The 14,959-nt window shown below is 52.7% G+C and overlaps 4 protein-coding genes across 4 annotated transcripts; 3 read left to right on the forward strand and 1 right to left on the reverse strand.

Moving 5' to 3' along the window:
* Nucleotides 1–396: 396 nt before the first annotated feature.
* On the forward strand, nt 397–3,398 carry ACET3X_004003 (uncharacterized protein; the record flags this gene model as incomplete). The annotated part of the gene is made up of 4 exons (XM_069450161.1): nt 397–626; nt 717–828; nt 892–2,805; nt 2,874–3,398. 4 exons carry the CDS (start codon nt 397–399, stop codon nt 3,396–3,398), a joined length of 2,781 nt encoding a protein of 926 aa, XP_069307981.1.
* Nucleotides 3,399–6,547: 3,149 nt separating this feature from the next.
* Nucleotides 6,548–8,297, forward strand: ACET3X_004004 (uncharacterized protein; the record flags this gene model as incomplete). Its single annotated transcript, XM_069450162.1, has 3 exons — nt 6,548–6,858; nt 6,917–8,043; nt 8,101–8,297. 3 exons carry the CDS (start codon nt 6,548–6,550, stop codon nt 8,295–8,297), a joined length of 1,635 nt encoding a protein of 544 aa, XP_069307982.1.
* Nucleotides 8,298–8,743: 446 nt separating this feature from the next.
* Nucleotides 8,744–10,276, reverse strand: ACET3X_004005 (uncharacterized protein; the record flags this gene model as incomplete). The annotated part of the gene is made up of 1 exon (XM_069450163.1): nt 8,744–10,276. One exon carries the CDS (start codon nt 10,274–10,276, stop codon nt 8,744–8,746), a length of 1,533 nt encoding a protein of 510 aa, XP_069307983.1.
* Nucleotides 10,277–10,786: 510 nt separating this feature from the next.
* Nucleotides 10,787–12,637, forward strand: ACET3X_004006 (uncharacterized protein; the record flags this gene model as incomplete). Its single annotated transcript, XM_069450164.1, has 3 exons — nt 10,787–10,968; nt 11,014–12,495; nt 12,553–12,637. The coding sequence occupies 3 exons, from the start codon at nt 10,787–10,789 to the stop codon at nt 12,635–12,637; spliced, it is 1,749 nt and encodes a 582-aa protein (XP_069307984.1).
* Between the last annotated feature and the right edge of the window lie 2,322 nt (nt 12,638–14,959).

Genomic DNA, 14,959 nt, shown 5'->3' on the forward strand with positions numbered 1-14,959 from the left:
CGTTGGAGACTGGCCAACGGTCGAGGGCATCACGTGCCCAAGCTGGGTTGAGAGGTTGACGGGACTGGTTTTGGGCGTCGCTCGACGCAGACGGGGAGGGGAAACGGGTTTCAAGGACTCAGGAGGAGGTATCAGCAGCTAGATGGGACAAGGATGGTGAGTTGTAGTGGCTCCAAGGTGATGTTTCGACTTGAGGCGGGACCCTGACAGGGCAGCCGGGCTAAGGCCCGGGACGGACTAGTTTGCGGATTCAGCAAGCAACCGCAGGTCCACGGGTGCTCCTTACCTGTGTTACTTTAGGCTTCGCTGTGCTGTTGCTGTCGACGCGAGCAGCATGTATGCCACGACCACGACGGCCATAATCCCTTTGCCGCGCACACGACGTGTCGGCCCATCATGAGCAACGACGGGCCCACGCCCATCTCGGACGACGAGGTCGTGGCCCTCACCAAGGCGGCCTTTGAGCACTCGCGCCAGGACATCAATCATCGTGCGGCCGCCGAGACGCCGCGGGAGCTGCAGCAACAGCAGCAGCAGCAGCCGGGCATCACGATTGACCTGGGCCACAAGAACATTGCCCGCCTGCCGGACGAGGTCATCGATGTCATCCGGGCCGAGATTGAAAGGTACACACACCCGCCGCCCGCGCCTGCCTCCGCCGCCCTCTCCTCGCCTGTGCGTGTGACTGTGTGGCAGACAAGATGCTGACCTGACAGACTCGCCCTTTCCCACAACCTGCTCTCCACTCTCCCCTCCCGCCTCATCGAATGCAGACGTCTCCGCTACCTCAACGTGCGCTACAATGCCATGCGCGAGATTCCCAGTGCCGTACGTTGGCTCTCCGCAACACCCTGCGTGGCAAGCATCCACTGACACCATACCCCTCCCCAGATCCTCGAGATGACGTCGCTCGAGATTCTCGACGTGAGCAGGAACAAGATCAGGTCCATACCGCCCAAAATTTCAAACTTGACATCTTTGAAGGTGCTGGCAATCGCAAAGAACAAGATTGAGGAGCTGCCCATCTGCCTGGGCGAGATCAACAGCCTGCAGGTCCTGAAGCTGGACGGCAACCCGCTGGTCTTCCCCCCGCCCGACGTGTGCACCATCAAGGACAACGCCCCCTCGCCCGCCAACGAGAACGAGCGAGATGCCGTCATAGCCACCCAGGTCAAGCGCTTCATGCGCCAGCACATCTCAAAGGAGCGTCAGCGGAGCGAATTGGAAAGGCTGCGCATCGAGTCTTCTGGCGACGAGAGCTGGACCGAAAGCAACCCGGAGACACCCCGCCCGTCCAAGCGAGCCAACGGGGGACGGTTCCCCGTGAGGCCCAGTGTAGGCAACATCGATGGCTTCTCGGACGCAAAGGCCGACTCACCTGGCTTGCCCGTTCCGCCCATCCCAGTTCGTTCCCACTACCGCGTCGGATCTACAACGAGCAATGGCAATGGCGCGGGTATCGTCGTTTCAAAGAAGCCTCCACTGTCTCCCCTCGCCCTGACAAACGGAAGCAATGAGCGCAACCGAAGCCAAAGTGAAGGCTCAGGCCCTTCGTCACACCGCCAGAAGCGAATGGGCATATACACCAACAAGACATCTGAGCTGGGTTCTGTTGACGAGTTACGGCGGACAAGTCACTTCCGCGGCTTCAGTCAGGGCATCGTTGTTCCTGCTCATTCCGCCGCCAACGGTCTGTCAGGCCCAGCAACCGCTGGTGCCTATGGAGATACTGGTACAGTCAGATCCCTTGCGAACCGCCCACTTTCTGATGTGCGCGAGCACCGGCGCAACTCGCGTGCGCCAGACATTGTCGTCGAGGCTGCAAAGAACTTCCTCTATGCCATATCCCAGCTGCACGACTGCATCTCACACATGGTACGCTCAATCAAGTTGACAGCCAAGACGAAAGAAAGCCTGCGCCGTAAGGAAGACTTCTATCGCAGGTACTCGACCACCTACCTCAATATCCGTGCGTTGAACGAGGTGTTGCACAAGTTCGACAAGTTAGTCGAAGAGGACGAGGAAGATGCACAGAAGCTCTCTAGAAGCGTGTATATGTATGCGCTGAGATGTCTCGAATCTTTCATGTCCATCAGTCTCTCCATCGCCGAGAATCGCGTCGAGATCACCCAGAATGCGAATGCACACATCATGCGGACTTTCTTGTTCCTCCAGCAAGCCAGTCTGATCGAGATGAGGAATGCCTGTTCGATTTTGGGAGCGCAGTTCAAGGATACTTCGGTAGCTTCGCGCCGACCTAGCAATGTCGACCCAGTGGCTACAGTACGCGCGCGCCCATCAAGGGTGAATCGTCGCTTCCAGACATCGCCGCCACAGCGAAACGGCGGCTACCAGATGCCACCACCAGTCATCTTGCACAGCAACGACAACAGTCGCTCGAACACCTTGACAAGCATTAGTGCTGCAACGCCGCGCTCTGGGGAGTCTTTCTCAACACTTGCTCCGTCCATGACACGATCAAACACGCTGACCAGTAGTTTTGACGAAGCAGACGAAGATGCTCAGTTTGACCGGGTCTACACGAAACTCAGGAATGCGTCCGACAGCTGTAGAAACTCAATGCCGCAGATTACACGTATGATGCGAGAGCAATTCGATGGTCTGCGACGTGATCTTGACACTGAGGATCCACGGGTGAAGGCATTGGCGAATCTCATTGATAAAAGCAATGATGTTCAACAAATGACAAATCCCCTCGCTGGCCGTCTGTCACAGATGCAGCTTAAAGACAGCTACACCCGGAACCAGCCCGAGTTCTGGCAGCAATGTATGGGTTTCATCAAGGTATGTACAATCATGTTTGTTTAGAATTCAAGTTCTGAGAACAGTGTGCTGACTTAAATTTGTTTCAGGCTTGGCAAGAACTCGCCGCAGCGTATACCCAGCAGGGTAGAGAACACAAACTGCTCTCTAGTGAGATCAAACAACTTATGCGGCCACTGCATAAGATGGTCAAAGACGCCAGTCTGGCTATCAATGACAGTCCTTGGTCGCATCTCACCAGCAACAACCCCGGCTTGATGGGTCCGCCGAGCTTGTCGTCGATCACTTCACGCACCCAACCACCTAGGTTCATGAAACAACCCAACGGAACCATGTCTTCGAGTGGTGGGCCTTCATTTCCAGGCCATATCAATACGTCTCTACCTGCAATGGCTTCGGTCTTCTCTGCGCAGCCATACTCTACGGCAAGCTTCGGTTCGCAAGGCTCTGGTGGTTATGGCACTCCAGTTCCGGCAACACCACTTAGCGCCGCTCTAGGGGCCGCAGCTCAAGCAACTATCCCAAACACCCCTCGCGTTTCTCAGGGTTCCAACACGCTCAACGTCTTCGAGCGAGCTGATCGCCTGCTCAGTCAGACAAGTCGCCGCGTTTGATTAACATGAGCTCCATGTACCGGCTTCCGTCCATCATGGACCTCGAAATGCGTATGACAATGGATTAACACGTATCTTATCTATGCCTGCATAGGTTGTGTCGATGCGTAGCGGCGCACATACGTATGTATTTGTCCAATTCCCTGATTCCCTTTATGCTTGTTTTTGCCAGAGAATGTTTCTACTTGCATACCATTAGCGACGGCGTTTGTCCGGTTTTCACTCTTTTCGTAACATGGATGGCATACCGGATTGCATGTGGGACATGGTGTTTGGGATTTTTAAGAAGGTTCATCACTGCATATCAGGCGTTTCTTGTCTTTGGCCTTACGGGTGGGACGGGGGTGGCTGGATGAACTGCTGGACCATGATTGAACCTCTGGTAGGATGATATGGTGCACATATGGACACGTCTTAATGTCTACAATGCATGGTCGGTCGGTCGTGGGATGATACGTTCCGTCTTGTCCGCTTCAATCGTTACGAAATGCATGGTGCATGGAACTATGATGCTAGGAGTAGGAAGCAAATGTTAATGTGCATAATGTGTCACGTGTGTACATAATTTCTGAGAAGAGTTGTAGGTCTATCATTTGACTCTTGTGAAACTGTAACAAAGAGCTTCGTATTGCCCAAGACAGTTTTGATATCCACGAATCCTTTACTCGCCACAGGCTATACAGCCTTCACTTGCCCAAGACAGTGTGCAATGCAGGACATTTTGAGACAAACACGATGGGCCCAAGCAAGACATTGAGAGTATTTATATTTCCTACTCTGCCTCCTCCTTGGAGCTCCATCTCCGACTTCAACAATGCTGCCCAAGGACCACAAGAACCAGAAGAAAGGCCACGCCTCGAAGCAGCCAAACCACCCAGTCAACGCCAGCAACAACAGGATGGCGAAGGATAGCGGTAGGGCACCGACTGCAGTTCCAACGTGTCCCCAGCCTCAGGCGAGCAATTTGGCTATTCAATCTTCTGACACAGTCCCCCAGAACCGCTGTACAGTCCAGGGAAGTATAGAGCGAGGCAAGCAAGGAGACACAGTTACCGCACCATCATCATCATCATCATCACCACCGCCGCCGCCATCATCAAACGGCCCGCATGGACAAAACAATGCGATACCATCAACAGTCCAAACGAACTTGAACACAAAAGTCACCACATTCTACCCGACAGCCTTTCCGGTCCATGTCATCGACTCCACGGCTGGCACCGTCATTCATGTGTCTCAGCTAGTTCCCCATGGACGGATTGATACCATATCCGACGTGTGCTTCGACGTTTTCCTCAACAAGGTGACCGAGCAGCTTGGATTCGATGTCAAGGGGACAATTCGCGCTCATGTCCCAAAGGTGTCGGCAAGCGCATCTATGAAGAACGAATTCCTCATGAGACTTGACAGGGAGGAGCAGTGGAGGGGTGTTTTGCAACTATAGCAAAACATCAAGCAGGAGACGTGTGAATTTGTGGTTGAGATGGGGGCGGATGCCTGAAGCTAGTGTATGTGTATTCTCATTTTTTGTTGAGCGTTCATAGACCGGTCATTCTTGCTTTTATACGGTGTGTTTCGGCCGTTGGTATCGTCACAGATAACTTATTGTGTCTCTTCCTATCTCATTCATGTCTGTACCGCTGTTTTGGTCTTTCAAACTGCCACGCAAACAATAAGCCGAGTGCCCACGACCAATACGTACACGACATTTGACTCTTGCGGATAATGCTGCGGACATGTCCAGTGGCGATTATGGCGCAACTGTCGTCTCCAAGGCGGCCGAAACTACCCGACACAACAGGGTGCGTATGACTTTACTTTAGGTAAACCAGATTAGATCTGTGTTGAGTCGTCTGTCCTGCGCACTAGTTGCCTTTTCAGGATTCACTTGAGAGAAGCTTGTGTTTGCGGTGACATCTTAAGCACTTTGCGTCCTTCCGACGCAGGTGATGGTGGCATGAGAAGCGGTCTTTTACATGCTGTGTAGCCTCGGGGTGCAGGGTATTTCTGATCCAGCCAGACATTCCATAGCATGACTGAAGCTGTACTTGATGACCAATACAGCATCAATGCCGCAGGGAGCTCTTGACACAAAGGGCCAATCAAGAGAGAAACAAAAAGTAAAGTCCTCCGGAGTACGCCAGGCCACCTGCGAGATCCGTCGCTCTCGAGGGTGTTCTTCGTAGTATAGATGTTTGCGAACATGATGCCTGATGCGATGAATGGAAGAGCCCCCGTGGGGTCCGGAACAAGTAGGTCAGGGAACCAGAGTATGCCTTCGGTTGCCAACGAAGGCTCGAACCATGAGGTCGATGTAACACGTCTAACAGTTTCACCAGCTTCATTCGTCATGGTCACACCTTCGCCATTAACCGCCGCGACTACCATTCCTATGAGGCCATCATGGGCGCCGCATTTCTGCCGTATGACCTCGGCCATGGCGATGAATACGGGAAATTGGAACAATGTCCAACTGATTTGGCCGCGTAGACTAACATTCCACCTCTTGTCCAAGGCCGATGTGATATCGTTTATTTCCTTCTTCACTGTCAACGTGGCCTGTTTGATGGTTCGGAAGTTACCCCGTTTTAATATCTCGTCACGTTTCTGGAAAGCGAGCGCTTGTCGGAGCGGATGGAGGCCAATGTATCGTGCCATGAGGGCGCGCGAGGAGGCTCCAGCTGTAGTGACAAGAAGACCGCGAACGAGGAAGGCGGTGAGGGGTATGGCGGCATACCATGGCATGGTGGTGTGGACGAGCGACATCAGCTCGTGGGGAAGGTATAAGAAGGCATCGGCGACGGGGCCTTGTCGCGGGGTCGAAGCGTGGAAATGGCGTCTTGGTTGGCGGCATGTTGAAGACGCAGAGGTGAGAGCAGTGCGCGAGAGCAATTGGCATGCTGGCAGCCGCAAGAGGCGCGACGACAGCATGTTGTGATGATGCTTCGACTATGTCGTCAAATGTTCGACTCCCGAGAGAAAGAGGCTCCCACTAGCGCGTCGGGGTCCCATGCATGCTCGCGGGCCAGCGCCAGGAACCGATGTCATCCCACCCGAACAGCTGTCGCTCTGCCCAAACATTTGCCCATGGCCTGAGTCTTCGCTGTTTACGTCTCCTCCCCCGTGTCCCCGTTCGGCCTCGCTTCGAGATGGGTCCTCTACCCATCCTCCTCTCGCTACTAGTGCCCGCTCTCTTGGCTACCATCTTCCTTCCCAAGACCCTGCGCTTTGCTGCGGAACTAGTGGGACAACACCTCCGTCGATCTTCGCGTACACGACGAGAGTTGTTGCTCGCCAGGGTAGCAAGTGAGACCAAGACATTCCAGGCGCAGCAAAAGGACAAGAAAAAAGAGGATGAAGACTGGGAACAAGTTGGGAATACACCTCCTAGTGGTGCAGTCAAGCATGGCCAGGCTGACAGCGAATGGGATGGCATTGTCGGCTTCTTCCACCCCTTCTGGTACGGGCGTTATGTTACCAAGTGTTGGCACATGACCGCTGACATGCTGTTCGTGCAGCAACGCAGGAGGCGGTGGTGAGCGAGTCCTCTGGGCTGCCATCCGAGCACACCAAAAGCGATGGCCGAAAGCCACCTGCATAGTCTACACCGGCGACCACGATGTCGACAAGGCTGCCATCCTCAAACGTGTCAAAGACCGTTTCAATATCCAGCTGCACCCTCCGACCGTCCACTTCCTCTACCTCACAACCCGCGACTGGGTACTCGCAAGCACATGGCCACGCTTCACACTACTGGGCCAATCTCTCGGCTCCCTCATCCTTGCCTACGATGCCTTCAGCCTCCTTGTACCGGACATCTTCATAGATACCATGGGTTACGCCTTCGCTCTCGGCCTATCGTCCTTCCTCTTCCCAGCCGTACCGACCGGCGCATACGTGCACTACCCGACCATATCCACAGATATGCTCGATTCGCTACAAGTTGGGGGTCAAGGTGTGAATGCAGGAACAGGCGCAGGATATCGGGGTATGGCCAAGAAGAAGTACTGGCAACTCTTTGCAAAGTTATACAGCAAACTCGGTAGCACCATTGATGTGGTAATGACCAACTCCACATGGACGCAAAGCCACATCAAAACTCTCTGGGAGCCATATCGCATCAAAAGAAGCAAGGCAATCGACATCGACGTCGTCTTTCCGCCTGTAGCTGTCGAAGAAGTCATAGAAGCCGTCCCAATCTCCGAATTCAGCGAGAAGAACCGTGGCCCTTACCTCCTCTACATCGCGCAGTTCCGACCGGAAAAGAACCACCGACTTATCCTCGAGGCCTTTGCACAATTCCTGCATTCCAAACCTGAACTTCCAGCATACCCCAATGATACCCCCAAGCTCGTCCTGATCGGTTCAGTTCGAAACTCCCACGACGATGCGAAGCGTGTCTATGAGCTGAGGTTGCTGGCGCATGAGCTACACATCAAGGAGAACGTAGAGTTCATATGCGACGCACCTTGGCCGCAAATGCTTGAATGGATGCGCAAAGCCAGTGTGGGTGTGAACGCCATGTGGAACGAACATTTCGGTATTGGCGTGGTCGAGTATCAAGCTGCCGGTATGATCTCCGTGGTCAACAACTCCGGGGGTCCTAAGCTGGACATTGTGATTGAGGTTGATGGAAAACCTACCGGTAAGTCCGGTGCATATTGCTTTGTCATATCCATGTCCTTGCTAACATACAACAAAGGTTTCCATGCCACTACCGCAGAGCAGTACGCCGACGGCTTCCGCCGAGCCCTCACTCTTTCACCCGAAGACACACTTGACATGCGACAACGGGCTCGAAGGTCGTCTGAGCGTTTTACTGACCAAGTATTTGTGGACAAGTGGCTGGCTAACGCCGAGAAGCTGGTGGCTCTGCAAATCGAGCGGGCATCGAGATGAGCGGCAACCAAACAAACTGGGAGCGTGGCGTTATACTGGATAGCATGGGATTTCTCGATACCACACATGAGCATTGGGCGGTTGCATCCCTAGGAGTCAAGCATACGATAAAGAAGGAACACGAGAGAGTGTGAAAGAGGTTTTGTGTTATTCTTGTTCCTCTTTCCGGGAATTTGAGCTACATGAAGATATCGAATTCGTCATCCATAGCGAGGAGTATGTGATCCAAGGTTGATTTCTACAGAACTTACTCCCGACCATCCACAGATGTCTTTGTACTGTAGAGCATAACTTTTCGTAACACGAGCATTAAGCGGCCAAGTGCCAATTGGTACATAGTTACCAAGAAAGTGCAACGCAAACAGCATGATGGCAGCAGAAGCGGATGAATGTCAAAGTGGCAGGACCAGCCAAGCCAACTCAAGCAATGGGGATAGCAAGTCAGATCATAACCGCTCAAGCTCCTGAAAGCGCTCAACCGGGTCAGCAAAAGACCGCGTCAAGCCTACCGAAGCCCAAAAGTCATCACTGACATCTTCTCGGCGCGCAAGGCGCTCCAGCAACGACCGCGCGTCACGGAGCTCCTGGTCTAGTGGCGGCGGGGGTGGTGAGTCGGCACGGACAAGCGGAGGAATACTCTCGTTGTCACTGGCGCTCGCGGATTCCTCGGTAGGTCCATCAAGTTGTGATATTTGTGGCCTCTGCGCCGCTTCTGTCTCGACATCTCTCCAGATGCCCGAGGTGTAGAAGCTGCGAACGACTTCGCTAGCGTCGCGAGATCGATCGATTACGCGGAGTGAGTAACGCTCTGTATCTCGTGGAGGAGGCTCGTTGGAGAAATATGACGGGCGCATTCTTCGTCGAGGCTCAGTCGAGTGTGAGATGCCCAAGCGGTTCCTAAAAGCTTCTGTACCTGTACGACGGCGTATACTCCCACGTATGTCCATTTCTTCTTCTTCGGTATCTGACGCTGTGTCATCCTCCGAGGTGTCGCATGCCCGCATGAATTGTTCGTTTTGTGGAGGTGAGTGGCGTCGGGATGGCACTGTAAGATGAGTTTGCGAGGATGCCGCCGAATTGGCACTTCCTGCTCGTGACGTGGTATGCGAGTTTGTGAATGAGGCTGACGCTGCGGCTGATGCAAAGGACGACCCCGCAGTTGGTGCGACAGGGTCGTCGACGACAGTGGTGAGAAAACTGTCCCATTGCAACTGGTCGTCAAAAGGACTAACACTGCGATTCCGGTCACCCAGGCCGTCGAGTGTAGCCACTGGGCTCCAGGACTCGCGCAAAGAGCTGGCGGGAAGCGGTCCATCAGCAATAGTACGGCGGCCCATCCTACGTAGCGGAGGGAAAGCTACGGCATTATTCTCGCCCGTCTCGTGGCTGTCCTCGGGCTCATCCGCAGTGTCACCTCGCGCCGCAGATGGGCCAGCACGGGGGCTCTGGGAACGCGTTCGCGTTGATGGTGCTGCCGCGCGACGGTATGAAGCGTATCCTCGCAGGCGTGAAAAAGAATCTTGCGCATCGCGTTGTGCTTCTGCTTCGGACGTCCGCGAAGCTGCCGCCGGCGCAAATCCTGGGGTGAAGGTTGCCAAGGGGCGCTCATGGTCGGGGGTGGCGCGCGTGTCGTGGGTGCGCATGTAGCCATCAAAACGGCTGCGCGGACGGCGCACACTGCTCTCGTCGCGTTGCAGAGTAGGTGGGTGTCTCCAAGCCTCGCTGCCACGGTCTTGGGGCCTCGAGACTTCGGGAACAGGTGGCGGCGCCAAACGCGCGCGATGTGACGAGCGAGGTATCCACTCAATATGCGGAGCCGAGATGAGGAAATCGCTATCGAGTGTGCTGCGAGGACGCGGTGATCTGTTGGGCCGTACGCGGCGCCGGATGGGAGAGCGTGAGCCGGTGATGTCGGCCCTAAGTACATCCTTCTCCTTTGCTTCGTCGCGCTTCACATTCCATCCGATGGGTATGCCCATTGCGCAAAAGGTGTCGAGTGGTGGGCTTCAAGAAAGATGGGTGTCGTTGCCGTGTCGATGGTGACGCGCCGAACGATGCTAATGGGGATGGGTCGGAGAAGGAACTAGGGCGGCGCACGTCGCAACCGCCTAGAACAGAAATAGTCCAAGGCTGAAGCGTCTGGGGGAGGCGCAGAACTCGGACATGGGTGTGTACTGTATTGACACCTGCCAGCACTCGTCCGACCAAGCGTCATGTAGCAAACATCTTTGGTTCTCTTTGGGTACGCGTTTTGTGTCCTCTACTATACAACACACAGTCTGCATTTCGTACACCCAAAACCAAACAAGTCAACGTCTTGGGCAGGCGCGACTGTGGTTGCCAAGCCGTGGCTGCCTCTTGCGCTAAAGGGCGCGCCAGTCTGCAGCTCTTGGTCCACTTGCTCCAATGACTCAATACGCATCTGCAGGCACCTCGTTCCCAAAACATTGCGTGTCCGCTTAGGCCCGTAGTTGCCTATACTACTCCTTATGACCATGATCCAGCCCGGGTTGGAGCGCATCAGTCAGCTCGTGAAGAACGTCAACTTCCCATGGAAGTCGATACATGTCGCCGGCACCAACGGCAAAGGCTCTATATGCCACTTCGCATCGACGCTGCTTTCCAAGCGACTCAAGTGTGGTAAATTCACGTCTCCGCATCTCGTCGACAGGTAGGCGCGCCGTCACGTGAGTCGGTCCCTGTCTAACGTTGGCAGATGGGACTGCATATCCATCAACAACAAGCCCGTGGAAGAGACCCTCTTTCGCAAAATTGAGAAGCACTACATTGCCATCAACACGAGAGAAGGTATCAACGCTTCACCTTTCGAGATCTTGACCGCCACTGCCTTCCACATCTTCAACGAGGAGCAAGTACAGATTGGTGTAGTTGAAGTTGGCATGGGCGGCAAGCTCGACGCTACCAACATACTGAACAACCAAGTGGTTTCAGTAATCTCAAAGATAGCGCGAGATCACGAGAGCTTCTTGGGCACTACGCTGGAAGAAATTGCACGCCACAAGGCTGGTATCCTCAGGCCCCAAGTACCGTACCTCATCAACCCTAAGAATGAGGCAAACGTCATGTCTGTCATTAAAGACTATGCATACCAAATTGATGCAGGTCCTTGTCTTGAGTACGACCCTCCAGGCTTTTCAAAGGTACTGTTCCAAAACAAGGACTGGCTGCCAGCACAGGCAGCTTATCAAGAAAATGCAATCATGGCTGCCATAGCCGCGCAAACCGCAATCAAGAGCTTCGGCAGAGAATACCGAGCCTGGAACATGGGCAGAGTACTGCACAATTCCAAATTCGTCAACCACGGACGGTTGGAATCGGTTCGAGTGCCGCCTATTTTTGGCGAACGAGACACCAAGTCATCGAGGATGCTCAAGGGAGAACCCATCCTGGTAGACGGAGCCCACAATCCTGATGCTGCTATACTGTTGGCTCAGCATGTTCAAAAATTTTTAAGGAAGAAGCAGCTCCGTGACGAGAGTCGTGTCCCACGCAACGGGTGGCCTATTACATGGGTGCTTGCCATGACCGAAGGGAAAGATGCACATGCATACTTGAGAGAGATACTACAACCAGGAGACAATGTCGTTACTACAACGTTTGGTCCGGTAGACGGAATGCCTTGGGTGAAGCCTATGGATCCTAGTCGACTTCTCGCTATAGCAAAATCTGTCGAGCCTGGCATCACAGGACTGGTTGCGTCAGAAGGTGGCCCACTTCCAGCGTTATGCACAGCTAAATATCTCAGACAAGTTGAGTGGCCTATCGTTTTGACAGGTAGCTTATACCTTGTAGGTGATCTACACCGCGAGCTACGGCTGCGACAGGGCAAGACGTATTGGGAGGATCCGGAGTTTGAGTACGATAGAAACAAGTTCGCAGCAATACTTGAAGAGGAGAAGCATAGAGTCAACCGTATGCTGAGTGGCACTTATACGCTTGTTCGTACCACTGATTCCTTCGATGAATTGAATCAGAAGAGTGGCACATTGGAAAAGCAGCAGGCAGAGCAGGAGAAGCAGAAGACCATACAAGAAGAGATCTTGGCTCTGGACAAGAAATTGGAGTCTCTTGCCGAAGAAGAGAAGCTTCTCACGCTGGAGAACCCCTTGGCTACAACAGAAATCACAAGGTCCTCAATACTAGATAATGGGGCGAGGTTGACGTATCATAAAACCTGGTAAGTCGGCTATGCGGACCATGATAAGGGGCGTGCAGAGGATTAATGGAAACACAGGGCGGATAGGCTTATTGGAGAAAAGTACGTCCCCGGACAGCCAACACAAAGACTTAAACGAGGACCTCCGCCCCGAAAGAAATAGAAGACTCCAAGCTGCATGGTGTGGGTTAAACACGAGAAGGGAAGATAAGTCCTTGTAATAGTATCATGTATATGTATCGATATCGCCATGACAATCGAATGTGGGTGCTTTTGCAGCCAAACGATTGTCCCGATGTACAGCGTTCGTTTCCATCAGCCTCTGCCTTCTGCGCAAAACTTACACGTCTCCATACCTTGGACGACCAGGATCCTGGCAATATATGGAAAATGCAACAAAAACAATTCGTTTGTTTGTGTAGACGCGAGTTCGCGGGAAAGATTCTTGAGTCTATCAGTGAAATTCAACTGTTCAACGGTACGCTTCCTTTCCAAGGTTGCTACAGAAAACATCCTAGTCGTTAACCTCGTTGGGGATTGCGCTCCTCATTGCTGCCATCTTCTAGTGAAAGAGCCTTAGTTTGTATCATTTACACGTAGTCTATGACACTGTCAATTTCACTGCGTGAGTAGTTGTGTTACGGCCCTTTTAGCTAAATTTCGGCAGCGTGTCGTTTACGGCATCGATGTACGTAGTCTAGAGTTCTCGAACCTAGAAAAAGCAACATGTTAAAGCCAAAAGCCAAAACGTTATTCAACAAAAGCCATCGTGGATACATGTGATATAGCAAATGGTGAAGTTCCGCGTATCGACAACTCTCTGGACCTCCGTATTTTGCATACTCTACCTAGTGTATGTCATACTCTTCGGTTTAGCCCTCGGCAGATGGGATGTCGACAGGTTTGGCTATTGTTATCGCTACAAGGGCGTCGCAACTCCGGACTCATCGCATCCTATGGTAGATCAAATTTACCTGGGAATAACCTCTTTGTACATGTTCATCTTGATGTGGCAAAGTTACACAGAGTCGCATACATTCCCTGCTCTAAGATTTGCAGAGCTGGAAAAGAGAATTGGATTGAAAAGATGGATTGATGCGCCTCGAGAGTGTTTCGAACCACTCATTACTTTTCATACAACAAAGTGTGGTTCTGTGCCTGGCATCCGTTTCTTTTATTCTCCGGCAATAACAGACAGTGGGTCGTTTCTTTAGGCAACCCGCCTTGCCCGTTTTCTGGATACCTGGTACGTATCGACAGCTGTTATAGGCCTCCCTCTCGCCTACTATCTGCTACACTTGTACATAGTATGTGCGATTCGGTCAGCGAGCTAGATACATCTCTAGGGTGACTCCGAAGACACATGGGGATTTGGTCAGGTTGTAGCTTTAGTCTAAATTCTCTTATAGTTGAAGGGATGTGCAGAAGATTGCATTAGTAAGACTCTTTTTAAGAACTTGTACATGTACTGATATCGGTAGGATATCGCAAGGACTATGTCGAAGCAGACGCTAGATGGCTTATTGAAAATCCTAAAGACGCACACGCTCAAATGGCTATATGACGGACTGATTGCAAGTGGAAGAGTCCAACTGTAAGACAATAAAACATTATCCCTGGTCGAAGAAGAAGTCGAGTGTCTCGAGGCGAATGGGTCGTGCCAGAAGCCGCTATTATGTTTTGAACGGAGACAGTGCCGAGATGAGGCACAAGGCAAATTAAGGGGTGAATAGAAACTTTGATAGCGCACGTCTAGTCTTGATGGCCAACCGTGGAAATGCTGCTACATTCAACGCTTTACACTGATTTGCCTTTCCTGGTACATTCGTCAGTAGCAATGTGGAAATTTGATGCCCGGGAGAAGTCACAGTTGCTGGCACCGGCTCTGGTAGTCACCCAAAAGGCCGTGACCACATTCAACACCTTTCAAAATCTTGCCAGACTCGGAAATGTAGCCATGGGTAACAGACGGGAAAGAGGCGTCTCGACGCAAGCTCACCCCTGGGTCGAGTTCTGTCTTGGACAGAAATGGTATAAGTACCTGTTGTGGGCATATCAGGGGCTGGTATGCCGATCCAGGGTATCGTTGCGGGAGCTTGGCTGATGTGCCTGTCTAGCGTCGACAACGAGACATGTCAATATCTCACACCGTCTACTCGTGTACCCATGACATGGCTACTGCATTCGACAGATTTTGTGAAATCTACTTGATGTAGCAGTGTCGTGGAGTCGTTCCATGGGAAACAGGTCGGCGACATGACAGCGATATGCGTCATGCCGCTGTCGTACCGTGGAATTGTTGAAATCGAGGCTGCAATGGCTCGTCTTCATACCGGGGTTTTTCTGCTGGAATCAACGTCTTGTTGGAGAAGTTACTCTTTGCGGCCTGTTAGCATCCACGCAAATCAAACCTACTTGCAGCCGAGTCAGTCATACAGTCGACGAGCGATGTTCTTGTATCGTGGTTCCGCGGACTGTAGAGAAG

This window comes from Alternaria dauci, chromosome 3 (genome assembly GCF_042100115.1).
Source record: "Alternaria dauci strain A2016 chromosome 3, whole genome shotgun sequence".
Classification (NCBI taxonomy): domain Eukaryota; kingdom Fungi; phylum Ascomycota; class Dothideomycetes; order Pleosporales; family Pleosporaceae; genus Alternaria; species Alternaria dauci.